The 27,227-nt window shown below is 41.3% G+C and overlaps 1 protein-coding gene across 1 annotated transcript in view; it reads right to left on the minus strand.

Annotated features, from left to right (window-relative positions):
* LOC111867697 (unconventional myosin-XV) overlaps positions 1–27,227 on the minus strand; it is a 177,236-nt gene that overhangs the window by 146,646 nt on the left and 3,363 nt on the right. The window contains exon 2 of the mRNA XM_033752782.1: positions 23,625–23,735. Within this exon, the coding sequence (XP_033608673.1) occupies positions 23,625–23,735 (111 nt within the window). The remainder of the gene's footprint in view (positions 1–23,624; positions 23,736–27,227) is intronic.

Below are 27,227 nucleotides of genomic sequence, written 5' to 3' on the forward strand. Positions count from 1 at the left end.
AGAAATATAATTAGAACGATCAAGTCAAGGAGAATGTGATGGGCAGGGCTTGTAGCACGAGTGGGGGAGAAGAGGAATGCATATAGGATATTGGTGGGAAGGCCAATAGGAAAGAGACCAATACGTAGGTGGGTGGACAATATTAAAATGGATCTTGGAGAGATAGGCAGGGATGGTATGGATTGGATTAATCTGGCTCAGGATAGGGGCCAATGGAGGGTACTTGTGAACAAGGTAATGAACTTTCGGATTCAATAAAATGCTGGGAAATTCTTGAGTAGCTGGAAAATTGGCGGCTTATCAAGAAGGGCTCAGCTCCGTGAGTGAATACATGAAGTTGTCACTATGTGGCGCAAACGGCGTTAAATGACAGAATTGTTCGTAGTGATGAACGACCAATTCCATGAGTTCAGTACAATTCACTTTAAGAAAAATACAAAATATGCACTCTTTCTCCAATACACAATCAATATGAATTTCGTGACGTCGATATAAAAGTCGAAGTCGCTTCTATGTGACACGTCGACATGAAATTCTTCTAACACCACAGTCAAGGCCATGTCGAATTTTCCCATTAACGGCGAAGCCATGAGCAACGCAGACTTGTACAATGGATATAACGGTATATATATTTATATAATACAACACTGAATATCTAATTTATTTAGAAGTCCAATATTGGCACTCAGCCAGAATTATTTATAGGCCTCATAAAACATTTGTGGTTGCAATGGACTTATCTATGGCGCGGCAACAATGTGGATTGAATGAATGTCCGCATTTTTCACAGTTTCCTTGTTCACTCAGCTTCAAGGTCGACAAAAGCAGAACAGGCAAAACGTCTGGGGTGGCATATTTTATTTTAAAACGAAAATTATTTTTGTTGTTCTTTTGTTAATATTGTGACCATTGGCAGTCATCTATACGCAACAATGTAAATGTAAGGGTTTTAAGAATTATAGCAATAACGGTTTAAATCGCAGTGTCTTTAAACTTCAACGAGTCTGTTAGTATCGAGGTTATGTAGCGTTGATGAAAGAACGAATAATGAATGTAGAGCAATTAATGGAATGAGAATTGGCAGGGGAAACCGAAGTACTCGGAAAAGACCCGCGCCAATGTCATTTTGCCCATCACAAATCCCATATTACCTGACCAAGAGTCGAAGCCGAGCCGCCACGGTTGCGACAAAGCTTGGGAAAATTAGTATATTTTTAAGTAAAGGGGTGGGGGAGATTTTTCGTCTTATTTTCTGTGAGGTAGGAATTGAATTTTTAAATATTATACAGACAAATTTCATGCTTCAAATGGTAGATCTTCGAATGTATACCTAAACATATCACTGATTATTTAATAAAATAAAACTATTGGAGCTACAGAACTACATGCCTCATATACAGTGAAACTTGATAATCCGAACCATTTGAAGCACTGGCGTGTTTACAGAATGGAATCGTTTGAATTATTGAATTCAAAATTAGAAATTTCAGTTTTTAAGTAACATTATTTGTCCAAAATATTTATATTTAAGCAACCAAAAATTTGTAAAATATTAGACATTTTTAATAAATTCATGAACAATTTCACCGGGTTATATTTAGTGAGGCAGGTCCAGTAACACATATCATGTTTCACAAGAATTTGTTTTCAATAAAATCAACCGAAGTAATTGCATTCAATTTCTGCAGGTACCTTTTTGTGGTACTATAAGTCAGTTCGGTTTGCCGGGGTTCCATTGCGTACATATATACAAAAGTAAAATTTCTTTGGCACATCGAATATCTCAAGAGTTTTATTATTAAATAATTATTTTACCGTGCTGTTCAGTAGCCATGCTACCGAGCCTAATGGTAGAAATATACAAGAAATGATGAAATGAAAATAATATTTTTAATATTTGAATCCTGTTGCGTAAGTATAACTAATGACGCCTTTTAGGGTTGAAACATGTAGTGGAACATAATTTAATAAATTATAGTTGCGTTGACGTTTGAATTTGTATTATTAAATAAAAAGGATTTGGAAGGAAAGAGTCATTCTATCCTGAGGCGTCTGAGAAAAATCACGATGAATGCCAGCAAGGATGGCTGGTGTCGTGGTCGAAATAAAATGTTTTGAAATAATTATTTCAATTAAACAGAAAAAAAAAAAAATTTCGATATATTTCTAATCGTACTGAAAAAATAAGGAGCCGAGGTAGCGTAGTCGGTATAGCGACTAGCTTCGGGCTGAACGACTAAGGGGTTTGAGTTCGAATCCCGATAAGTTCAAGAATTATCTCTTCTCCAAATCGATCAGAACAGCTCTGAAACATGTAGTGGAACATAATTTAATAAATTATAGTTGCGTTGACGTTTGAATTTGTATTATTAAATAAAAAGGATTTGGAAGGAAAGAGTCATTCTATCCTGAGGCGTCTGAGAAAAATCACGATGAATGCCAGCAAGGATGGCTGGTGTCGTGGTCGAAATAAAATGTTTTGAAATAATTATTTCAATTAAACAGAAAAAAAAAAAAAATTTCGATATATTTCTAATCGTACTGAAAAAATAAGGAGCCGAGGTAGCGTAGTCGGTATAGCGACTAGCTTCGGGCTGAACGACTAAGGGGTTTGAGTTCGAATCCCGATAAGTTCAAGAATTATCTCTTCTCCAAATCGATCAGAACAGCTCTGAGGTCCACCAAAATTCCTATCCATGGGTACCGTAGGCTCCTTCCCCGGGGGTAAGGCGGTAGGGGCGTGAAGCTGACCACTCACCTCCAACTAGTGCTGAGGTCAAGAAAATGTGGATCTATACATCCACTACCCCATATGCCTTCATGGTGTAGTGCTTAATTAGTTAAGCACAGGGATAACTTTTACTGCAAAAATAACATTTTCGATTTTGTTTCAATTTTTAAATCTTAAACGTTAGAGCGGGTAGAGATTTTAGCGAAACATGTGAAAGAGATTTCCAATTTCGTGATCAAAATCAAATGTCCACACATCCGATAAAGAAGTCGTTGATATGTGGCCGAATTCGCATGTTATAATTACAAGGTTACATTTACAGAGAATTCAGCAACTTTCCTTAGTCGAATCACACAATTTCTGCTTATCCCAACAAGAAGTTGTGTTATTTTCAGAACGGACAGAAGGGCACCTGAGTAGGCATTTCCTTTCACTCGCAATTTCAGTTAGCGGAAAGCACCTACAAAATTCTGAATGGCCACTGCGACATCGGACCAGATGGACTGCAATGAACGGCCTGTCGCCAGCATTCGTATCAAGTACGAAGAGCTGTGCGTTCACATTTCATAGAACAGGTTCCAGGAGACACGTTTACAATTGTGAGCATGTGTCAGCATTCGTATTTCTCCAGAGAATTATAACCACGTTTGTGAGATTAATTTCACTTCGTTTCCATAATCGAGCATTTCTGGTGAAGTATGAGAGTTCAGACCACCTTGTATAAAGTAAATGAAGGCAGATTATTGCTATTTGGCCTGCGGCACGCTTGTATCCTGCTGGATATATATCGACGTTTCGGAGGAACATGCTGTCTCCATATTCAATGCATAAGAGTGACACTGAAGCAGCATGTTGTTCCAAAACGTTCAGCAAACTTGGCGTCACAGCCAGGGGACAATAATTTTTGCACCTGACGCTTAAGAACCTCATAGCTCGAATGGACACAGGATCGAGTACGAAATTCCTTTATTTATAAATGGCGGTATATTGATTCAACTTCCTTAAAAATAGATTTAAAAAGTTACTTTCAATCGTTTGTAACTGTGAGATTACTAAAACTTAAAACGGGTTCCTTTCTCTCTCTCTCTCTCTCTCTCTGGCTTCTCATACAATATGTCCATTGCATAATAGTACCTTAACAATTCTGAAAAGAATTCATAACCGTGCCGTCAAAGTCATATGTCGTTTGGTTCCGGTCTAGAAAACCGAGTTTAACGGCCGTGGGGATTTGTTGCGCTGACCACGCGACATCCCCTATCCGCTAAAGTTGGCACTAACTTCGCTGACAAGCGGCGGTCGCTCGGTCGGTATAGTTTGCTTGCGGACTACAGGCCACAGAGTTTGTTCGTTCTTGTTTGATATACTCGAAAGATTTCGGGTCCAGATCTCAGATTGACGCCATGAAGCGAGAAGAAAAGCGAAAGGCGTGACTTACGTCCCACAAAAAGAAGTTCACGAGAAGAACGGTGGGTTTCACGAATTGGGTCCGTAAAAGAATGAGGACATTTTGACGGAACTCGAGAAAGAGAACTAGAGGAGCCATGTAAAACGATTGAATTCTGTGAGATTCCAACAGCAATTAAAAAAAAATAAAATCAATAGAACGTCCAATGAAGAGATTGAGGGAAAACCCAATATCGTAACAGGCTTTGAGGCATATAATTTATCAGGATGAAGTAAATCTCAGCCCGAAAGCCAGTTATAATGTTCGATTTTATTTTCAGGGTTTCCCCGAGTACATCCACTCAAGAACAGAATAGAAACTGGAAAATTGACAGGACTGCTTCCTTTCAAACTGTTTCCGATTTATCATTCAGAAATCATCGTAATATTCGAAGCTGCGTATCATCGATAATTGATACTGCGTCTTTAAATAAACCAATGATCGATCTAAAAACTCATCAGTTGAAAAGGCGTCTAGAATAAGGACTCAAGTTAGGATATTTAATAGAATAGTGTACTGAGACAAGGACTACTCACACTGCTGATGAGGACTCTAATGCAGAGCTCTGACAGCTTGGCGGGAGCGGTTTCTCGGGTCCTCTTCGCTGTTGATCGAATTACACTGGAGGACGTAGATGATGTCCTTGATGGCCTCCGAGAATGCTGACGTATTTGATGTTCATCCTCAATATTTGGGATATCGTCTTTAACATTGCAGCAGGTACAATTTCCATAATGATTCTCCTCGTCCGCACTCGAAGTGGGCACTTTATGTACTAAGCAATTAGTCATGTAGTTGGAATATATATGACTTTCAGAGTCTTCAACTACAGTGCTAACTGAGGACCTAGCGCTGGGCGTCGGTAAGGAGCCATATTTCTTTGTTGTTAATCTTACGGCTTCTTTGTTAATTTGTTGTCTTGACGTGTCCGTTAACAGAGATGCGTTCGTGGGCTTGGCCTCTTCAGACTCATCTTTATGTGGAATCTGCTCCAAGCTAGAAGTGCCCTCATTCCTTCCACTGGTTTTGATGTCACATAAGTAAGTAGCTTTATAATGTCCTTCTATAAATTTCTGTTTTTCAATGCAGTGGCAAATGTTACTATCATCAACAACCGACAAGTTTCCAGAACTAGGGAATTTTCTTTTTGTTGTGTCTTCGTTTATAACAATGTTCCCATATTCAACCACTGAGCCACTCTTTGGTTTAACAACAGGAAATGGCACAGCATATTCGTTGCATACATCCATTGCAACTGAGTTTCTCATTCTTGGTCTTGCTTTCATTACTGTGTATTCATGTTCATTTAAATATTCCATAGAAGTTGTGAAACCATCAAGCAAAGCGCTTGATGAATTACGCCTTTTAGATTTAGAAGCACCGTGAACACAGAAATGTGCTGATGCATCCGGAACAAAAACAATGCGTTCACGAACGTCTCTTGGCCGCTTTTGTAACTTGCTCTGAATTTGAAGATCACTTACAGTCGAGGTATGCATTTCACTTAAATCACAATTTCCCTCTGGAGTTGTGTTGCTGACTACACCAGAACTGCTGTTCTCTGACTTCCTTTCAGCTTTCCCTAGTCTTGTGAGATCACTTTCCGATTTTGATGACCAGGATGTTGCCTTGTTTTGGAGTCGTAAAAATGGTTCCACAATACTTGATTTCCTTCTGATACCGGATGATGTTTCAGGCTGTGTTTGCTGTGTTGAAATGGCCTCCATTTTCTATTTTGTTATGATGAAACACACGCAAATATGAAAACTAAACTGATGAAAGAAATTACACTTCCTCAATTTCACGCTCACCTTATATAAAAATTAGATTGAACACTGGCACTGTCAATAGGTTGGGCAATACATGAAAGGATAAATGAATCGACACGAATTTGTTTTATAAGATGTTAGGGTAATGAAATAAGATATGGTTCAATTCAGGAAACTAAAGAACTTCTTTCCGCATGAAGCACTGTGAAGCACGAGCCGAAGTGTGCGAGGTCAACAATGGGATCATGCTGATGGATGCCATGACGACAATAGAGCAGAGCGACCGTCCGTGAAGCTGCGAGTTGATCATCCAGAGACTGACTGACTGACTGACGAGTTTCGCTGCAGCGTGCAGGAGACCAGTTTCATATTTCTTGCTTTCAACTTCACGTCTACTTTTTCACTTACCTCTCTCTCCCCTTGATGCATGGAACAGGTTCAGACAAAAGACGTTATAGCTAGCTAGCAATGTGCTTTTCTTCCTGCAACCATAAGCTCTGTCTCTATTTCTCTTCAGTCAAGATATCTCCGACTTCTTCTAAACGTACAAAGTTATAGTGCTAGACAGAGCTAAGTTAAATTTGTTAACTTGACCCTACTCTATCGGCATGGTAACGGGTTACGGGCTAAACGAGTGCGGTTCGATTCCCGGCATAGACGAGAGTTTGTCTCTACTCCATAGCGTTCAGATCGGCTACTGGGGGCTCAGGTAGCCTCCTCTCCAACGGATACAAGTGGTTCTTTCTACGGGGGTAAAGCGGCAGGGACGTGAAGCTAACCACTCACCTCATGTGATGCAGACGTAACGAATGCTGGAACTATACTTCCACTCCTCCATACATCTTCACAGCGTGATGCTTAATTAATTAAACACGGGGACAACTTTACTTTTTACAGCATATTCGATTAAGTGTCGAGCAATGGGGTGACCATTTTGTTCAAATAAAAGCAGCAGCTCAGTTTCGTAATTATGTTGGCTGCACAGCGGCAGAAAAATATATTTTTCTTTCACATTATAATACGTACTAGAGATTAGGCTACAGATAAATAGTATGAATACTTTAACAACTGAAATGAATGCAGTGTTATTCATTGAAGCTTTAATTAATGATCACAGTTGCATATAAAATTAAATGACTGTAACTACAATTAAATAAATATTATTATGTTGACGAGTTTTGGCAAGGTCAGACTGATGTAGCGTGTATGTGAGGAAGTGGACTGATTGCAGCTGGCTCAGGATAATGCCTAGTGGCAGGCTCTTGTGAATACGGGAAAGAATTTCTGGATATCATAAACGCTGGTAATTTCTTGCGAAGCTGGAAGGCATTTGGTTCACAGATGTGGTTGAATGCGGTAAGAACGCAGAAGTTTCTTCTTGCATATAAAATAGAAAATACCATGTCTTACTATTTTAACACACTCCTTGAAGTGTACAATGGATGAAGACCTAAGGATTGCGTCACACAGATCCAGAAGCAGCACATATTTTGGACAGAAAATTCTACACGTTTCCTTCCATTTGTTATAAACAGAAGGTGTACCAGTAAAATAGCAATGGCTCAAATTTTTGACTAAATATCTTTCGCAGAGCCTTCTTTCAGGATACATACCGTATTTACGCATGTATAGGCCGCACATTTTTTGCCAAAAATTCAAGAGGAAAACTGGGGTGCGGCTTATATTCGAAATATTCGAAATCACACTTCATTTAAAAAAAATTATATTCATAATTAGTAATACAGAGTGTTCTACTCCTGAAATAATATTCCAAGAAAATTATTTTTTCTATAATTTCTGTCTGAAAATTGTGCTGCGGCCTATACATGCGTAAATACGGTAAATTTTGCTGTAGCCCGAGGACATGTTCTAAAAATTATAAAACTAAATATTTTATACGCATATTGCACAGTTCCTAAATTTGGGGAGGATAAGCACTATGACTAGGCCGGTCACGGTAGCCGAGCGGTCTAAGGCGTGCACTGTCTTCGCTCGCTCGGAAGCCGGGATCGTGGGTTCGAATCCCACTCAGGGCATGGATATTTGCGACGAGCTCATCACCCGCCCAAGGAGTCCTACCGAATGTGTAAGATCTAGTAAAACCGAAGTGAACGGAGAAGTTCATGGAGGTAGGCCTAGGCCCACTGGGGCTGTAGTGCCAAGGGGAAAAAAAAAAGCACTATGACTGAAGGTGGTGAAAATGTCCTCGAATATGTGTGCGCTGGGTGGAATTTGATTCCGCAGAGAGCGAGCAGGTTTAGTATAGCTGTAACGTTCTGGATTTTTATTTGGGAGGTTCGAATCTCGGACCTCACGTTGTCTATCCTGACTGGGGTTTTGTTGTTCTCCCTAGTGCCTGGAGAGAAATGTTGGTAGACTGCCTCAAATCAGGCCACGGCCTGACACCACCAGCGTCTAACACTAAACCCCAAACTCTCAAACCACGTTTACCAAGCAGGAGTATATACATAATAATAATAATAATAATAATAATAATAATAATAATAATAATAAAGCTATCTCCCTAGGGTTGTGAGAGTTGAGGTTCCCACATTATCTAGACAATCGGCTCAAAGATGGCGGTAAAGTTGTCAGCCTTACGGATCGGCCGCGCTTTACTCGTACTCCCCAGGAAAATTATTTAATCAATTCCTGGTACTCATAGTTGATACAGTCTTCAGAATATAATAATGAGTGTCGAACCGCATAACAAAAGTGTGGGTCTATTTCGTCCTTGGATCCAACCATTTTTATACTAAACTGCACTTCAGTGACCTTTCTTACACTTCTTCTTAAGTTATACTAACCTTACACACATCAATGCCCATAACATAACAAGTCTTAATAATGAACAAGCCGACCTTTACGATAGAAACTCGAAGTATTATTAGCAGCGTGATACAAATCATCCANGTGGGGCTGTAGTGCCAAGGGGAAAAAAAAAAGCACTATGACTGAAGGTGGTGAAAATGTCCTCGAATATGTGTGCGCTGGGTGGAATTTGATTCCGCAGAGAGCGAGCAGGTTTAGTATAGCTGTAACGTTCTGGATTTTTATTTGGGAGGTTCGAATCTCGGACCTCACGTTGTCTATCCTGACTGGGGTTTTGTTGTTCTCCCTAGTGCCTGGAGAGAAATGTTGGTAGACTGCCTCAAATCAGGCCACGGCCTGACACCACCAGCGTCTAACACTAAACCCCAAACTCTCAAACCACGTTTACCAAGCAGGAGTATATACATAATAATAATAATAATAATAATAATAAAGCTATCTCCCTAGGGTTGTGAGAGTTGAGGTTCCCACATTATCTAGACAATCGGCTCAAAGATGGCGGTAAAGTTGTCAGCCTTACGGATCGGCCGCGCTTTACTCGTACTCCCCAGGAAAATTATTTAATCAATTCCTGGTACTCATAGTTGATACAGTCTTCAGAATATAATAATGAGTGTCGAACCGCATAACAAAAGTGTGGGTCTATTTCGTCCTTGGATCCAACCATTTTTATACTAAACTGCACTTCAGTGACCTTTCTTACACTTCTTCTTAAGTTATACTAACCTTACACACATCAATGCCCATAACATAACAAGTCTTAATAATGAACAAGCCGACCTTTACGATAGAAACTCGAAGTATTATTAGCAGCGTGATACAAATCATCCATGCAAATTAGTACTTGGAGCTATGTTATGTTTATTACATCATTATCTATAATGTTTCTTTCCGTTTGTGTTCCTCTGCTTCTGCATATGCAACACTATTAACAATAGTGCATTAATATAATTAAACCATACTGTGGCGTATAGACCCGTTGCTAAGTGGTGACTGTGAACAACGGCCGTTTCTGGGCAACGGCTCGGTAAACACGTTCTCGTTGCTATCTAGAAGATTATTAATAATGAAACATTTTGACGCAGCAATAGAATAGCTGTGATTTTTATGTGGTCCGTACCGAGATGTTATAAGCAATGGACAAACTCGGTTGTTAGGACAGGAGGTTGGAGAAGACTGCATAATGAGGAACTTCATAGCTTGTACTCTCCTCCAAGTATAATTACAATGATCAAGTCAAGGAGGATGAGCTTGGCAGGGCATGTAACACGAATGGGGGAGAAGAGGAATGCATGTAGGATATTGGTCGGAAAGCCACAAGGAAAGAGACCACCGTGGTGACCAAGGCGTAGGTGGTTGAACAATATTAAAATGGACCATAGAGATGTGGGATGGTATGGATTGGATTGATCTGGCTCAGGATAGGGAAGAATGGAGGGCGATTGTGAACACGGTGCTGAACTTTCGGGTTCCATGAAATGCTGGGAAATTCTTGAGTAGCTGCAGAATTTGCGGCTCCTCAAGAAGGGCTCAGCTCCATTAGTAAGTACGTAAGGCAGCTCTGTACGGGAGGCTGTAAAGAACATAGTCATTTGCAAGAGTGCTCAGTTGAAAGCCCGGCTATAAAGAGAAGACTTATATGTGATATTTTGAGTGTGTAATTCTGTGAGACTTTTATAGTTCCTGTGTTAAAACTGGTGGCAGGAAATAGTTAGTGGAGACTGTAAAAGACTGGGTACACTAGTCTGTGTGTGTGTCAATAAATCGAGTCACCAATCCAAACCCCGTCTATAGCCACACATACTACGTGACAACATATATATAATAGACATACATACACACATAATCACGCATACTACAAATTACGTATAAAACAGATCCATTCTTAATTAATTTTTGGTAGTATCAACAACCATATTTCATTTACATAGAAGCATCGGGTCCTGTTTTACTGTACAGTTCCAGCATTGGTATGAGTGAAAGAAGAAAAACAATTTCATGGTATAGAATAGTTGTGAAGACTTCAGCGGTTTAGCCTTCCATTAAAAAGAATATTTCGACTAGCATGCAGAGAAACAAAACATGTCATCTTCTGGAACTGTTCTGTATGCATCTACGTGACCATAGCGAATTAAAGGGTATATACAGGATGTTCCTAAAAGAATGGTGGGATTTCATTGCCGTATATCTTCGTCAGTTTTTGCTGCTGAAAAGCAAAACGTATACGGATTCACAACATGGCTCTCAAATTTTCATTTTGTATATCACATTCTTTCCTAGTTCCATTTCCGACAGTTAGGCAAACGATGGTTTGGACGTGCTGCAGGTGAAGATGCCCCCTTTCTCCAGTGGCCACCCCGGTCCCCGGGCATAACTCCATGTGATTTCTTCTTGTGGGGGTATGTGAAGGACATGGTTTATGTACCCCCATTGCCCCAATCACTATAGGGTCTCCAAAACAATCAATCGTGCTGTGGAGACCATCACACCTGAAATGCTGCAGCGGGTGTGGCAGGAATTGGACTATCACATTGATGTGTGCCGGGTAACGAAACGTGTGCTGACAGAGGCACTTTGATAGATGCACATAAAATTTGGACAGTGAAGCTTCTGTATGACGCATGTTATGATTGTACATGGCAAGAAATACGAAATATATATGTATCTGAAACCCCACCATTCTTTTAGGAACACCAAGTATATAAAAAGAGAGCTCTCAGTTCAGCTTCGGTCAGAGGAAAAATGCAGATCTCATGGATGGTGTAGAGTTTTTGCAGAATCATGCTCTCATGCTTTCAGAAATATGCTCCACCTACTCAACAATCCATTTCACGACGAAACCAGCAAGAAGTCTAAGACTCTAAACACGGGTAAACATTATATGTACGCAAAATCAAATAAACTGCTAACTAACCAACCAAGTAAACTACCTCCGAGAAGCCGAATCCTTCTTAAGAAGCCAACAGTCTTCCATCTGACAGGAAGTCTCAAATATTTTTTGGAACTTGAGGTTTCATTACCTTTTCAAAAAAGCCCGCCATTAGTTCCTATCCAGAGGCACATGAATTCCGTCCATATCATACAATCCTATTTCTCTAAGATATAATTTAATATTATCATTCAACCTATGTCCAGTGTGTCCTATTGGCCTTTTTCCTCCTATATTCCCCAACAAAAACATGTATCCGTTTCTCTTCTCTCACATGTGAGCTACATGCCATGCTCATCTCAGCCTCCTTGAACTCGTCATTCTATTTAGTTCTCAAGAACAATTTTCCAAATATTTTGTTAAGGGTCTATTCCCAGAGCAGCAGAAGCAGCTGTGAAATATATATAAGCGGGATTTGGCTGCTTCGAGGAAGCTGTATGAAACTTATATACGACCACAGCAGAAGAAAATAAATAATTTCTTAACTCCGAAAGTAGTCCGACAGTCCTTCTGTTGGTCAAGGAACTCCACGTCCTTTACAGGACCCAGAAGTCCAGTATCATGTTCACAGGAGCCTCATACTAGATTTTACCCTGAGCCAGCTTAATCAGACTCACACCCTCACATTTTTAAGCTGTACCAATACAGCTGCTGACTCCGGAGACCTCAGTCGGTATAACGACCAGGCTACGGGCTGGATTAACGAGTCGGTGTTCCATTCTTGGTGGAGGAAAGAGATTTTTCTCCACTGCATAACATCCAGACTGGATCTGGGGCTCACACAGACTCCTATACAATGTGTATAGCGGGCTGTTTCCCCCGGGGCAAAGCGGAAGGCGCACACGAAACTCCATCTAGTGCTGACACAACTGGACATCAAATTTAGTTAGATGAATTGGCTAATTGGCAGGAAGTCAGAACTGTCTACCGAAAATAAACTCCTAGGTTACAAGACAATACTGAAGCCTATTTGGACTTACGGCGCACCATTATGGGGAACTGCAAGTACATCCAACATAGAAATGTTGCAGAGATTTCAAAATAAAGTACTTCGCGCTATAGTCAATGCACCGTGGTACGTCCCTAGCAGACTACTACACGCCGATCTAGGCATATCCACAGTACGGGAAGAAACCACAAACATCAGCCGCTAATACAAACACAAGATAGTGGCACATCCAAATGAACTGGCAACCACACCACTAAACGAGACAGACGAGCCCAGAAAACTGAAAAGGCATAAACCAAACGACACGCTTCATGTAAATGCAACACACAAAATAACGACACACTCGAAATAGATCCGTAGAGAATGCTCTCTGGAGCATTACTCTCCTTGACATGTTCTCTCTTAGTATTTAAGCTTTAGATTAAGTCTCACATAAGATGTACTTATAACCCACAATGGGCTGATTGTACAAATATATGGAGATACAAAAAAATCTAGTGCTGAGTTTAAGAATGGCGGAGCTATGCCTTCACTCTCCCATACCTCTTCACTGCAAGGTGCTCAATTAATTAAGACCAGGGATAACTCTCACCTTTTTGCCTTACCAACAAAGCTACTGTACTAGCACTGCCACTGACGTTGTACGCATTTTTAATTCGGAGCATAACTCGTCACTCATGTCAGTTGTAAAGTAAAATTAAAGGTAAGCCGTCCATTTGTCTAAGCACCACATACTCAGGTAATTTCAGCAGACACAAGTAGTCAGCTTCACTCGCCGGCCGTTTTTCCCTTCATACCCACAGGGTAGAAGGCTGGATGGGCTCCACAGCTGGTCTGGGCTGTATGGGGAACATAAAATCTACACGTGCCGGGAAGTGAAGTCCGTTTTCTTGGTCAAGCAGCCAGCAACCCAGCCGTTATGGCGACTTAGCTATGCCGGCTCCGTTACTTACAGAGAACTTGGCTGATGTCAAACGATCACTTTTTGTTACACTTTCTGTTCTTCTGTTGCTTAGAAACGATTTACAGTTAAAGGGTCATTCAAGCATGAAGAGTTATCCATGCGTAAACAATCTGGAAATTCTTTGACTGATGTCGAATTATTATGTATCAATACATTTTATAATTCTAGATGTAGTTACCGATATCAATTTATTTATTTCCCAAAGTTCAGTAATACAGTCTTTCTCGTCAGTATGTGTCTATGCATATATGTGTGTTTTTCTGTCCGATTTAAACCAACTGATCTAGTTCCTTGAAATGAGGCCTACTCTCGTATTAACGAGGGACGAGAAGTAGTATTATGCTAATATACGGTATAATATTAAAAAATATATTCCGTCTTTATAAGGTAATTATTTTGTACAAAGTAAAATAATATTACGACCGTGAGGAAATTACAATTTAGCTTTCAGTTTGAAAGGTTGGCTGGAAGGCTAGAAGGTTTAGGTAAACTGAAAAATTAATCGACCTCAGCAGGGACAGGACAAGCAATAACAAGAATAAAAGTAACTTACGCAACACAAGGAATGCAAGTATAAAGTTAAAAATATATTGGCATAACGGCAAAGCCTAGGATATCACCCTGCATTCTTCAGCGCCACTGAACTGCAGTTAATGTTACAAGCCAAAGGTAGTAGATTTTGAGTGCTTCTTCAGGTGGGCAGTTGCTTAGAGCATCAGGATGAAAATATAAACAGAATACAGCAAAAGTAAACACTAATGACGTCTTTACATCACGATGGTTCGTAGTCAATGAGCAAGCATGCAGCTGCTGAGCGCTACAGCGACCTAAGGCAGTGCTTCTCAGCCTGTTGGTAAGGAACCAGTCTGACCACGAATCCATTCTACAAATTCACATCCCCTTTCTCTAAAATACACTGACATTATTCCCCCATCTACGTTTATGTCTTGAAAATAGTGTCCTTCCTTAAAGTTTTTCTACTGAAACTGTACAAGCGTTGCACATTTCTCGACTCCGTATCCAGAATACAGTGTCGAGGATAAGGCGATAATGAACATGAACAACTTGGTGGAGGCCGAATTGGCATGTCCTGTTTCTACATGATTTCATCCGAGAATCCTAAAAGTTGTTAAGAATTACGAAATGGTTAAGACAGCCAGCCACGCCATGTACGAGACAGCTGAAGCTTTTCTTTGGAGGGCCTTCGGAAAAACTGTCTTGATATCTATTTCCCTTGGACAGAAAATAGTGTAGAATGGATTGTTAACTGGTAACTGTGCATTAAGAGGAACCTCTATGTATGTATGAATGTATATTTGTTTGTTTGCATATTTGTATGTATATATATAGCAAATGTGGACAAGTCCTTCAGCTCTACGTGGGTGGAGTGGAGGTTCTGGCTCTCGTGGTAAGGACAGGGCTCTTTCGAAGATCAAACGTAAAGTTGTTCTTGTGCTTAATTAATTAAGCACTATGCCATGAAGACGTATGGGGAAGTGGATGTATAGATCAATATTTTTTTGACCTCTGCACTAGTTGGAAGTGAGTAGTCAGCTTCACGTCGGCCGCTTTACCCCCGGGGGAAGGGCCCCCAGTACCCATTGGATAGGAGGTCGGGTGGACCCCAGAGTCGATCTGGACGACGTGGGGAGTAGAAATTTCTTGACACTACCGGGATTCAAACTCCGACTCCTCGGTCGTTCAGCCCTTAGCTAGTCGCTATACCGACTGAGCTATCCCGACCCATGCTCTTTCCAAGGGCCGTAGTGAAAGTAGGGACTTACAATGAACCCAGAGGTTGTCTAAATGCTTGGGGCCATCAGAGGTTGTCCACCTCCGCATGTCAATACTCAATACCCACGCAGAATTACCGAGTTCTTTTAACTTTGTCCACCTTCCGGTATTCAAAATCTAGAGGAGACAACGTTTCGGAACTACAAATATGTTTCCGTCCCTTATAAAAATCTATCTGTAATAACCGGAAGAATACCGGACGATGGACAAATCCAAACACTCCAGAAATTCTGAGTGTTATATACCATCGTTAGAAACCTTTACAGTTTTCAATACCACGGTTAAGGCAAAAGGATAACATCAGGAATTATAAACTACAGTTTGCATTGGTCGAGTCTACATGAGACACTGACACGTGACTGAACAGTCCCAATAACCGTCCATGTGTCTCGAAAGGTGAACCATGGAGAAACTGTTCCGTGATGGAATTCCTACTTACCATCGAGTTCAACATGAAACGTGTTCTCTTTCATTACACTGCAGCTTCAAGTTGGTGGTCATTACTACTCAGCCCTTCATTTTAGCGTTTTTTTAATTCGTGTGCTGAGGTAAGATTCAATCCACTCGGCACTTCGGCCACTAGTGGGCCTACCGCACTAGCTCCGGAGAATTATGAGCGTGGAGCAGTAGACAGAATGAGAACTGGCAGAGGAAACAGAAGTACTCGGAACAAACCTGTCACAGTGCCACTTTGTCTACAAGTAATTCCACATGACCTGACGTGGGATTAAATCCAGGTCACCGCGAGGGGAAGCCTGGCGACAAACTACCAGATCAGTTCAGCACTTGGCATAAGTTCTTCCTCCTCAAAAAAAAAAAAAAAAACTCGTGTATAAATCTGTTTTAAAGTTATATACAAACATGCACCTCATGTAAATGTCTGTAATTTTCATGGGATAATAAGAAGGTACCGATCCCAGTGGCTGAGCGGTATAAGGCATGAAATGTCTTCGCTCGCTTGAACACTGAGATCGTGTGTTCGAATTCCACTCAAGGCATGGATATCTGTTTGCGTTTATTCTGTGCTTGTGTTAGGTAGCGGCCTTACGATGGACTGATCCCCCGTCCAAGGAGTCCTACACACTGTCTAAGATTAATAAACTGAAGAGAAACGAGCGTTTCATGGATGCCCTATGCTCCAAGCAGGAGAAACAGGAATAGAAGAAGAAGAAAGGAACATTTCTCTACATTTAATTTCGTAAATTTGGCCCGAAAAGGGGGAGGGGTGTTTTCGTCGCAGTACTATAGCGTTTATATTATTTCTTACCGCATGGTCAGACTTGTGGCATGCATGTATAAAGTAAAATTTGTCCCTGTGCTTAATCAAACACCACGACAGAAAGGAATACGAGGGTTCGGAGGTGTAGTTCTGCATATCAACATCAGCAGCTTATTCAGTACAGTGACTAAGGTAAAGGCTGGAAAACAGAAGAGCCAGGGTTCGATTTACGATAGGAGCAAGAAAATTTTCTTTTGTCCACAAGGTCCCACGCAGCCTCTTATACAATGGGTACCGGGGATAAGGAAGAAGGGGCTTGAAGATGACCACTAATCTCCATCCATTGCCCAGGTTAAGAATGGAGATGTACCTCCAATCCGCCGTAAGTCTTGGCTTGGTGTTTAATTAAGATCATAGATAGATTTTTCTAACTTACAATATGGAAGTTAGTGGTAAGTAGGGATGAAAATGGAGGTAGATGCTGGTAGACGTCTACTCCCAGAGTACTTCTCTTTGAAGAAAACAGTTCTAGTGACTTAAGGCGTAGAAACTACCGTTCCCATGGACAACACAGAGAAGAACAAAATCGCAAATACATTGTAATAGAGTTTTATCTTCTTGGATATAACGCCATACAGTCCGTTGAAAGTCAACGGTTACAATTCAACGACCTATATGCCATTTTACCTCAGAATACAGAAGATTTTATAACCGCCACTGTAAGAAACTGAAATCATACTATACATTGTAGTAATTTCCGTTTAATGTGCACTGGTCATTCACACGCTCTGCAGAAGAGAAAAATCTCTCGCCCTGGGAGGGATGGGAAATATGGAGTTTTGATAGGAGCAGATCCTGCCTAAAGAGAAGAATTAATCTGTGAGAGTTGGGCGAAAATTGGAAGATGATATTGTGATGGACATTAAAAAAATGACAGGATTCAGCTGGTTTAATATAAGGTCTGATGAGGGCCTTTTAAAGACGGTAATTAATATTCATTTTCATAAAAGGCGAAGAATTTCTTGCCAAGGTGAACGACTATCAGCTTCCAAAGAAGGTGTCGATGTTTCTCTACAAGGATATCAGGTACGCCAGGAAGAGACCGAGTCTAGAACCGTTACAGGACGGCTTCTGTCGTGGTGCAATTGTAATTAAATTTCGCTTCACGCACCGTTTCGTTGTATTTTTTTTTCCCCTTGGCACTACAGCCCATTGGGCCTACGCCTACCTCCATGAACTTCTCCGTTCACTTCGGTTTTTCTAGATCTTACACATTCGGTAGGACTCTTTGGGAGGGCGATCAGCTCGTCGCAAGGCCTCTACCTGTATATAACAGAGAAAAACGCAGACAAACATCCATGCCCTGAGTGGGATTCGAACTCACGATCCCGGCTTCTGATCGAGAGAAGACAGTTCATGCCTCAGACCGCTCGGCTACAGTGACCGGCTTCGTTGTATTTACTCACTATAAATTACGTGGGGTAAAACCCTGAGGCTCACCGCCGCTAAAACAAAAGCCAATATTTGGCAAAATCATTGGCCGATTAAATCCATATTGTATCATAGGATAAGAACAATTTCAAAGAGTATATTCTTTCCATCACAGCTAACTCTCCAGCATGGTTATTTTCTAGAATATTTTACACGAACATTCTGTATTCTTTGTCTTATTCATTTAAGCTAATTTCCATCCAATCTCAAACTCTATGGTTTAACAGTCTTAATTTGGACCAGTACGCACACAGTGGGGATAAAAACCGTTGCACATCACAGGATATCGAACCCCGTACGGATATACCATTGCTAACAGCAGATTTATGCTTGCTATCTGCTTCATGCTTGTTTCTTGTTTGTCTCATGTTTCGATATCGAAGATGAAGGGCATATGTTCCTCCTAAACGTCTGTTGACTTTCAACGGACTAAGCGGAATATCTCGGAAGATATAACTACTGTTATTTAATTTGTTTCGTTCACGTAATTTTATATTTCGCAATATTTTAAAACTTCGGGTGGGCGTGAAACTTTCTCCTGTTTTAATATCAATAAAGACTAAGCATGCGTGAAGCTGCATAAAAGTATACCTGTAACAGGTCGTAGAGGCCCATAGCGTTTGTGAGACGTCGAGACTCCCACATTTTCTCTTGAAAATCGGCTCATAAATGGCGATAAGATTGTTAGTCTTACGCGCCGGCCGCCCTTTACCCCCAGGAAGATTCCTGGTACTTTTACTATTAGAGGCTGAGTCGACCCTAGGGCCATTGTGCGGCCGGAAGGATTAGGTCAATTGAAAAGCTTCAACTCATCGGGACTACCTTATAATATTATGGTGCTTAATTGGATATGAGGCAACTTTAATTTTTCGCGTCGTTTAGAAATGATGTGTCAACTATCAGAGGCAAAAGTAATCAAGAGAATTTACATTTTATTTTCATTTTCCAGAGCCTTTCCGGTCATCATCGGCATGTAGACCTGAACTTAACTTCTAAAAGTTCTGCCGGAAGGGCGATCTAACCCCAGACACCCAAGGGCGCGTCTCAGTATCGCATGGAAACAGTGGACAAATGTGACACACCCTTCATGTGTTTGTTACAATAATGTTTCCATGGCGACCTTCTGTTGCGGCCGAGCGAACATATTGGCCAATGAGCCAGCGAGGAACAGAGCAGAAATAAGATGCGAACTTTGTCAAGACGATCTCAGGAGAACAAGCTCAGTTAATTAAGTGCCGTATACAATTCTCAATTCCCTTCTTCAAACGTTGGTAGGACCAAAAAATCGAGTAAGCACGGGGAAAATTAAAACCAACGATAAATACTCATAGACCGCCTCTGTGGTCTAGTGGTCAGAGTTCCTGGCTACAGATCCAGAGGTCCGGGTTCGATTCTCGGAGCTACCAGGATTTTCTGAGAAGTAGTGGGTCTGGAACGGGGTCCATTTAGCTTTGTGAAGATAACTGAGGAGCTAGAAAACTTAATGAACAACAGCGGGGATTTTTTTAATTGTAGAATACCACCTATCCGCTACTGTTGGCACTAACTTCGCTGACAAGAGGCGGTCGCTCGGTCGGTATAGTTCGCTTGCGGAATAGAGGCCACGGAGTATTTTTATTAAGAGGCTGTGTTTTCTATGCAGTCAGTGTCGAAGTTATATACTGAGAACCTGAGAGGAAGACATAAGGGTTTGCATACCGATTTGTTAATAGTGAAGTGCTACTTGCAGCCGTCTATAGGTCACCAGACCACGCCTGGAATGATGCAGACATCACTGAACTCTTTAAGCTTTAGACATAAGTCGTTACTGGCAGAAGATTTGAACGTTAAACACCCATTTAGGAATATCGTAGCTTCCAAATCTTCAGGAATGAAACTGCTGAATTTACTGCTAATAAATGAATTTTGAATTTCAGCTCCACAATGTCCCATTCATTACTCTCCTACAGAAAATTGTGACGTGCTCGATATTGTTGTGCGCAAGAATGTCCGGCTGCCAGAAGTCATTTTCTCCGATATTCTGGACTCTGATCACCTACCAATCGTTTTCCACTAACTGGATCTCATCAGAACTAAGAACCTTCCGGATCCTGTTGACAAAATCTGAAACTGGGAGTGGTTTCAAAGCCTGGTCTCTGAATTAATTATACCTAGAATCCAAATTACCTCCGGGTTAGAAGCCGATAAAGCGGCAATCGACTTTACTGCCTCAATACCTTCGGCGCATAGATTGTCGACAAGAAAAATTCCATTCTAGGGCATAAATAACGAACTACTTCGTCTGGAGAGTCTGATAAAACAAAAAATTAGATCAAGAAACTGAGGCAAGTAACCCGAGATCCAGCAAGTAAAACGGCGGTTAATTGGATCACCAAAACCGTCAGACGAATGACTCGTAGAAAGGCACTCGAACGGTTGGAAGGAGGTGTGAGTAGGGAACTGTGAGGTCACTCTTGAACATCTGTGGCCTATAGAGAAATAGCTTATGAAAGGGAATGAACCAAAGACATCCACCGCTGTTCATGGCTCTTTAGGAATAGCATGTCACTCCAACGAGAAGGCCAGCGCGATTGAGTATTATTTAGAAAACCAGTTCACATCTCGTGACCTGCGTGAAGAAACACATGAGCGACTGGTGGAGACTGCAGTCCAAGATCTGCTCGCGTCTGTAGACCACATCCTTTCTTCCAAGAAGACCAGTGACACATCTGACACAAGCAAAGTATAATGTTACCGAAACCCGGTAAGGACTCCTAACTCCTTCAAAATTTAAGTTCTATTAGTTTCCTGTCTACAACAGACAAGCTATTCGAGATAGTTGTTCTGAAAATAGTCCAAAAGCACACTGAAGACCTGCTTAATGCAAGCCAGTTTGGTTTCCGTGCCCATCACAGCACAGCACTTCACATTAAATTTCAAGAATAACATGTACACGACTGCGGTATTCTTGGATATTGAAAAAGTATTTGATGCAACGCAGCAAACTGGCTTGCTACATAGATTATCTAAATTAAAAATTTCAATGAGTCTAATAAAGCTCATTAGCTCCCTTCTTTCCCAGAGAAAGTCTCGGTCGGAGGTGAAATATCCACGCCAAGAGATATACAAACAGGTGTGCCACAAGGTTCCGTCCTGTCCCCACACTGTACAATTGATACGCCCAAACACCTGGTGTCTATCTAGGTCCCTTTGCTGGTGACACCTGTATAAACGTGACAGACCGCAAAGAGGTTTATGTTCTCAGAAAGCTGCAGCGAGGTCTCAGTGCTATTGAGACGTGGCGTGAGCGTCTGAACATAAAGATCAATGAAGATAAAACTCAGGCCACCTAAATTTTTCATAAATTTAGCGCCCCCCCCCCTTGAGGCTCATCTTAAATTGAATGCACGGAATAGCATCTTCGTCAATCGCGTAAAATATCTCGGTGTAATCTTGGATAAGAGGATTACACGAATATGCAAATAAAAATGATTGAAGTCAAGGCTACCAAAACATTTATTAGAGTCTCTTGCCTAATCAAAGGTGAGCGTTTAAACGCCAACATTAAACTCACCCTACAGAAAACACTGATTAGATCAATAATGACTTACGCTTGCCTCACCTGGGAAATTGAGGCAGACATCCACCTCTTGAAATTGCAGCGCCTACAAAACAAGGTTCTCCGCACCATTGGAAATTTTTCAACGTGCACTCAGGTCCGCGATTTGTACACGTCTTTCAACTTTCCCTATGCATACGACTATATAACAACATTGTGCAGGCGATAAGCAGAGATCATACAAAATCATGAAAATGGACATATTCGCAGCATACGACAAGGTGAAGCCAGATACAGAAAATATAAGAAGCTTAAATTTGATGGTGGTCACGCTTACGACCGCTCAAGTGACTAAAGCGTTGTAGCCTAAGATAATTAAGACAGACATGATTTGCTTTACAAAACCTGGCCTGACAGAGCACTTTTACGTAGTGCACAGGGAACAATTTTCAATAACCTGCTATATGTGCGATACGTACACTTGACACAGGCCAAGTTTCTAAGAGACAACGCCACATTTTCGTCAGAGAGGATGTTACGTAAGGACTATGACCGTAAGGGTCAGTTGCAAAAACAGAAGAATGAGGAACTCTGATCGTGAGGCTCGAGGGGCTAGGCGCCAAGAAGAACTGATTGGCGATAAAACGCCAGTCGTAAATTAACTATCCCTGCCATCGGTATTACTTGACTGTCGCTTGCGTCCTTGAATTTGTTGACGTCATATGTTAGGTTTGAGCCATCTGCCATCCAGCGAGGACGTGAGCAACGAAGCAGAACAACCTCCATGCGACGCCTAATGAAGACCGTAAAGAGACAAAGACTGATGAAGACAGAAGACTTCATGTGTGCTGCAGTACAGTGATTTGTAGCGTGTGTAGAACCATGAAATTATTGGTTACCTGTAGTTATGAGTTACGAGAATCCAATAAATCCAACCATAACTTCATTATACCAATATGACCCTTACTTTACACGAAGTACAAAAAAAGAACACTATGGTTTACGTAAGAAATTTAATGTATAATTATCGACATAGCGGATATTTCACGTAATATTGGGGTATACGATTTCTGTGTACTGGGAACAGCTTTTTATAGTTTCCCAACATAATTATATCAGAATAAATGAGCACGAGGGCCAATGAAGTATCCAAAATAAATAGATGTATTTCACATTTAGTATATTCAGTATTTCTACCACGGAAAATTAGAATCTTCTAGAACATAATGCCATGCAGTGTTATAGGTATTTATTAACTTTTAGAAGGCACCTACTCCCGCCATCTTGAGTGTAGACTTGGAAATGTAAGCAACAAGTTCCTCCAAAACGTTGACAAATATCTATCAAGCTACAGGGCGTCACATCTCAGAAGACGGCAAATCTTCGTAGTCAAAGCTCTTAGAGCTTCAATCCTCACACGTACACTCCACTTTAGCTATGGTGAAGAGGCCTAGAAACGTCATGATCATCACAAAGTATCGGCAGTAGCTACTCCCCGCAACCCACCTGCCAAGCAAGTACCGGAAGCTAGGTGCCTTATGGGGTTTCGCTACAGATGGCGACCTATATCGTCGCAGTGAAGACTTCCTAATAAACTCATACCGGCCGTTCAATTGCTGCTCCATCTACAATTATGGAAATGTTTCCATTCAGGAAATCAAGTGGATTCAAGTGGCTCTGGAAGTCTCCAGTTGAGGTCTCTTGTGCATGCGGGAATGAATCTTCGAGGTTACGTAAATGACGGCCAGGAATTTCTTGAACATTCGTGGGAGTATCAGTTTGTCGACTCTGCTCCATGGAAGAGTTAGCTGAATTATAAGAAATTTAGCATATCCAGGGAACCGTATGCAGGCCTTAGTTCTACTAGTAGTCGTTTTACCATCAATCTACACTATTAAATATTTCAGGGTCCGTCCCTTGAATATAAAGATTGAATTAAAAGGAAGTTGCATTCCAGTACTCACCTTACCGCCAATGACTGCCTGCACTGTCAGGACTTGAGCAGCCCGATGGTACTCCAGTACCTCTCCAGGAAGGACGTGACCCACACCGGGGTCGAACCAGACGAGGTCACCCTTTAGAACAGAAAGCAAAAATTAAACATAAGATTTTAGACTATATTAAATTACATGTACTGCAATTAAGTATAGGATTCTGAATGCTACTAGAACCTGGACTGTTCTAGGCAAATTTCAAGAAGCAAAGTCTCTTAACTTAAAGAGTGTTTCCCAAACGGTGTTCCGCGTAAATATTTTCGATTAAATCCATATTCTTGGGTAACATTTTTTTATTACTATCCTTATCTATTTGTGGATTCTGTTTTTAGTTTCCTGTATAAGAATCCTATTGGAAGTTCCGTATTTTTCGAGAGCGAAACGGTTCCAAGACTAAATTAAATTGGGGAACACAGAGCTAAAAGCAGGCACGGGTCGTAATCACAGTATATACTGTGGCATATTTGCCCAAAGCAAGAATTGTGGAGCCAGAGAAACAGCCGTTACTAGTGAACGGCTCTGGAAAAATATTCGTCTCTAGGCAACGGCTGCGAAACAAACAACGGAATAGCGGCCGTTGCTAGATAACACCTGCAACATACACACAAGTAACAATAGGAGAGATGTGATTTCTGTTGGTCTGTGGCGAGGGGTTATAAGCGAGACACAGTTTAGACCTTAGTTCATTAGAGGACAATGGCCAGCGGCGGATGGTGTGAGCGCGGAAGCTGAAGAATCTCCACTGTTAGAATCCGTTACCGGGAAACGACTAATGAAAACAGTGCAAGATGGAAAAGACTTCGTGTGTGCTCTAGTGATTAGTAAATTTGTGGAGATCAGTGATGGCGCTATAATTAGGTGCAATGTCGAGTCGTGTGTTAAAGGGATCAATAAATCCCATCTCCAACAAAAACCCCCGTCGAGAGTCACTCTAACAAGTGACAATATTTAAGCAGGTTCAATATATTTCGGCTACTCCTAAAATAAAACACGTTTCAAAATGATTCATAAAACATACACTTGGAAAAAAAATATGTTAATGTAACCTAGATTTTTTTTTCTATTTTGTATGATGCTTATCTAATGGATTTACTGATTATTGGGCCGGTGAAATATTTAAAGGCGCCATTTATAGGCTGAAGATATTTTACGTTGTAAAATCATATAAATATCAGTAGAACACGGGACATGCGAAACAGAGGACTCCAAGACAATCTTCCACAAGTTCCGCCTGGTGGCACTTAACCCACGACGTCATGGCGCGAAACTAATTAAGAAATATGTATTGTCGTTTCTACAGTTAGGAGCAAAGCAGACCTGCTCTGCGGTCAGGCAAGAATATAATGTGGCATGCAGACCCGTTGCTGGGTAAAGACCGCGAAATATGCCGTTACACAATAGCCGTTGCTAGTTAGTTATTTATTGGAGAGGGTGGGTTTCCCCATGCACTAAGACCTGTATTGGTCCATTGTGCTTCCCTCTATGATATTCTACCAGTCTCTATACTCTACCGATATTGGTGCGTGCCATCAGTCCCGACCGAGCCAGCGAGTTCTGCCTCTACTGGCTTGGCGGTATCTATAATGCTTCCCCCATCTATCAGAGGCGTTAGAGACTACTGTTGGGCGGGAAATGTCCTTGAATTTAGCTCAGTGACCTCCTTTGGAGATATGAGGTTCTTTTACGTGCCGTAAAGCTACGACACGGGACCCACGGCTTAAAGTCCCTCCCGGAGGACTTGTTCCCTGAATGTTTCCGCCCTTAAAAATTCCACGACCTCCGCTGGGTTTGAACCCGCGTACCACGAGTCATGAGGTGGGAACGTTACCTCTAGACTACGGAGGCCGCTTAGCCGTTGTTAAGTAATGACTCTGTAAACATCGGCCGTTGTGAGGTAATGACTCCAACAGACAAGCACGTAAACAGAACAACTGTGGAATTGGCGTCCTCTGTGCAGTCCGTTCCCAGGCTATACAAGGAGGAGTAGCTGAGATTTCGAGTCTTGAGATGGTAGGCAGAAGAGCAGGAGGTTGGTGTGAGATGGCCGCCAGCCTGCGAGGACGTGAGCCCGGGAACGTCCACTAGGGAAGACACAGCAGACTGAGACGACTTAGTACGTGTACTGCAGAGTGTGTGAATTAGAGACAGCGCTATATTTACTTGTAGTTGCGATCTGTAAGCCTTCAATAAATCCAATTACAATCCAAACCCCGTCTATAATGACGCATACACGTGACATTTTTTATGTCAGTATCTGGATTATATAACTTCGAGTGGTAGGATAGTGGATGATTTGGAAAGAATCGATCGTAGCCTAATCGAAGAAATATCTCGACATCTGTCTGAGGGACTGAGGAAAAATAAGAAAAATCTTGATAAGAATAGACGGTGTAGGGGCCGAGATTCGAAATGGTTATCTCCTGAATACAATTCTAGAGCGTAACAGCTACTCCAAGTACTGATTAGCTTTTAGGCGCGTAGGCAACCCTACAGACATCCTATTCACTTCGCCCAGTCCCGTCTGTCCGTCCGTACGCATGAAAAACCTCGAGAACCGATGAACTTTTATTCGTGAAATTTGAGGCTGGAAAGTTATACGGAAAACTGCTGGATAAGTCTAACTTTCGTTTAAACGATTTTACGTGAAGAGCTGAAGGAGTTTCTGCATATATACTGCTAAATATTAATCGGATAGGAAAACGTCTCGATTAGAAGCCGCAGAGAAAATGAGGCACATATTTTTCTGTCTATATATATTTTTTTCGCAGGCCATAGTTTTAGGGATAATAATTGTACAAGAGTGATATTATTCGAAATTTCATATTCCCGATTAAAATTTTTTAGACATCTCTCACCGCACTAAATGTAACGTGTCCTGCATTGCCACCCTCAGTGACTTTATTACCATGAAGTTCGTAAGTACTGTGGAATAAAATGTGCATTATAATTAGTACATTAATGTGAAGTGGAGGTTGCAGTAGGCTAGTCGGTTGAGGCACTATGCTAAAAGCCCCAAAGTCGCGGATCCTCCTGGTGGTAAAGGGCGGCCGGTGCGTAAGACTGCCAACCTCACTGCTATCTGTGAGCCGATTGTCTAGAAAATGTGGAAGTCTCGACGTCTCACAATCCTACGGGCCTTCACGGCCTGTTACAGGGATACCTTTACCTTCATATTTTTACCTTTTAGGTTAATGTCAAGTAATATACACGTATAACACACAACTTGTAGGACAATTAGAAGTTTAAGAAATATAATTTAAGCGGTCTCTCAAAGCAACTTGCTCCTTAAGAACTCTGTTTTCTTCTGGGATATAACGTTATGTAGTTCTATATGAGTCAGACGACGTTTCGGAGGAACATATGACCCCTATCTTCAGGGTCAAAGAATAAGCCAAGCAAGAAACAAACACCGGACCACAAGACATTACTTCCCAGAAGACAGTCAACTTCAGAGTTGCCGCTGTGATAACCTCAAACACAATCAGCTGCTCCTGTATTGTTCGTCGTCTGCATGGAACGACATTGACGTGCGTGTGTATTGGTATTCCTGATAGAACCATAGGCTGTTATTCT

This window comes from Cryptotermes secundus, unplaced genomic scaffold, assembly GCF_002891405.2.
Source record: "Cryptotermes secundus unplaced genomic scaffold, Csec_1.0 scaffold1076, whole genome shotgun sequence".
Lineage (NCBI taxonomy): Eukaryota > Metazoa > Arthropoda > Insecta > Blattodea > Kalotermitidae > Cryptotermes > Cryptotermes secundus.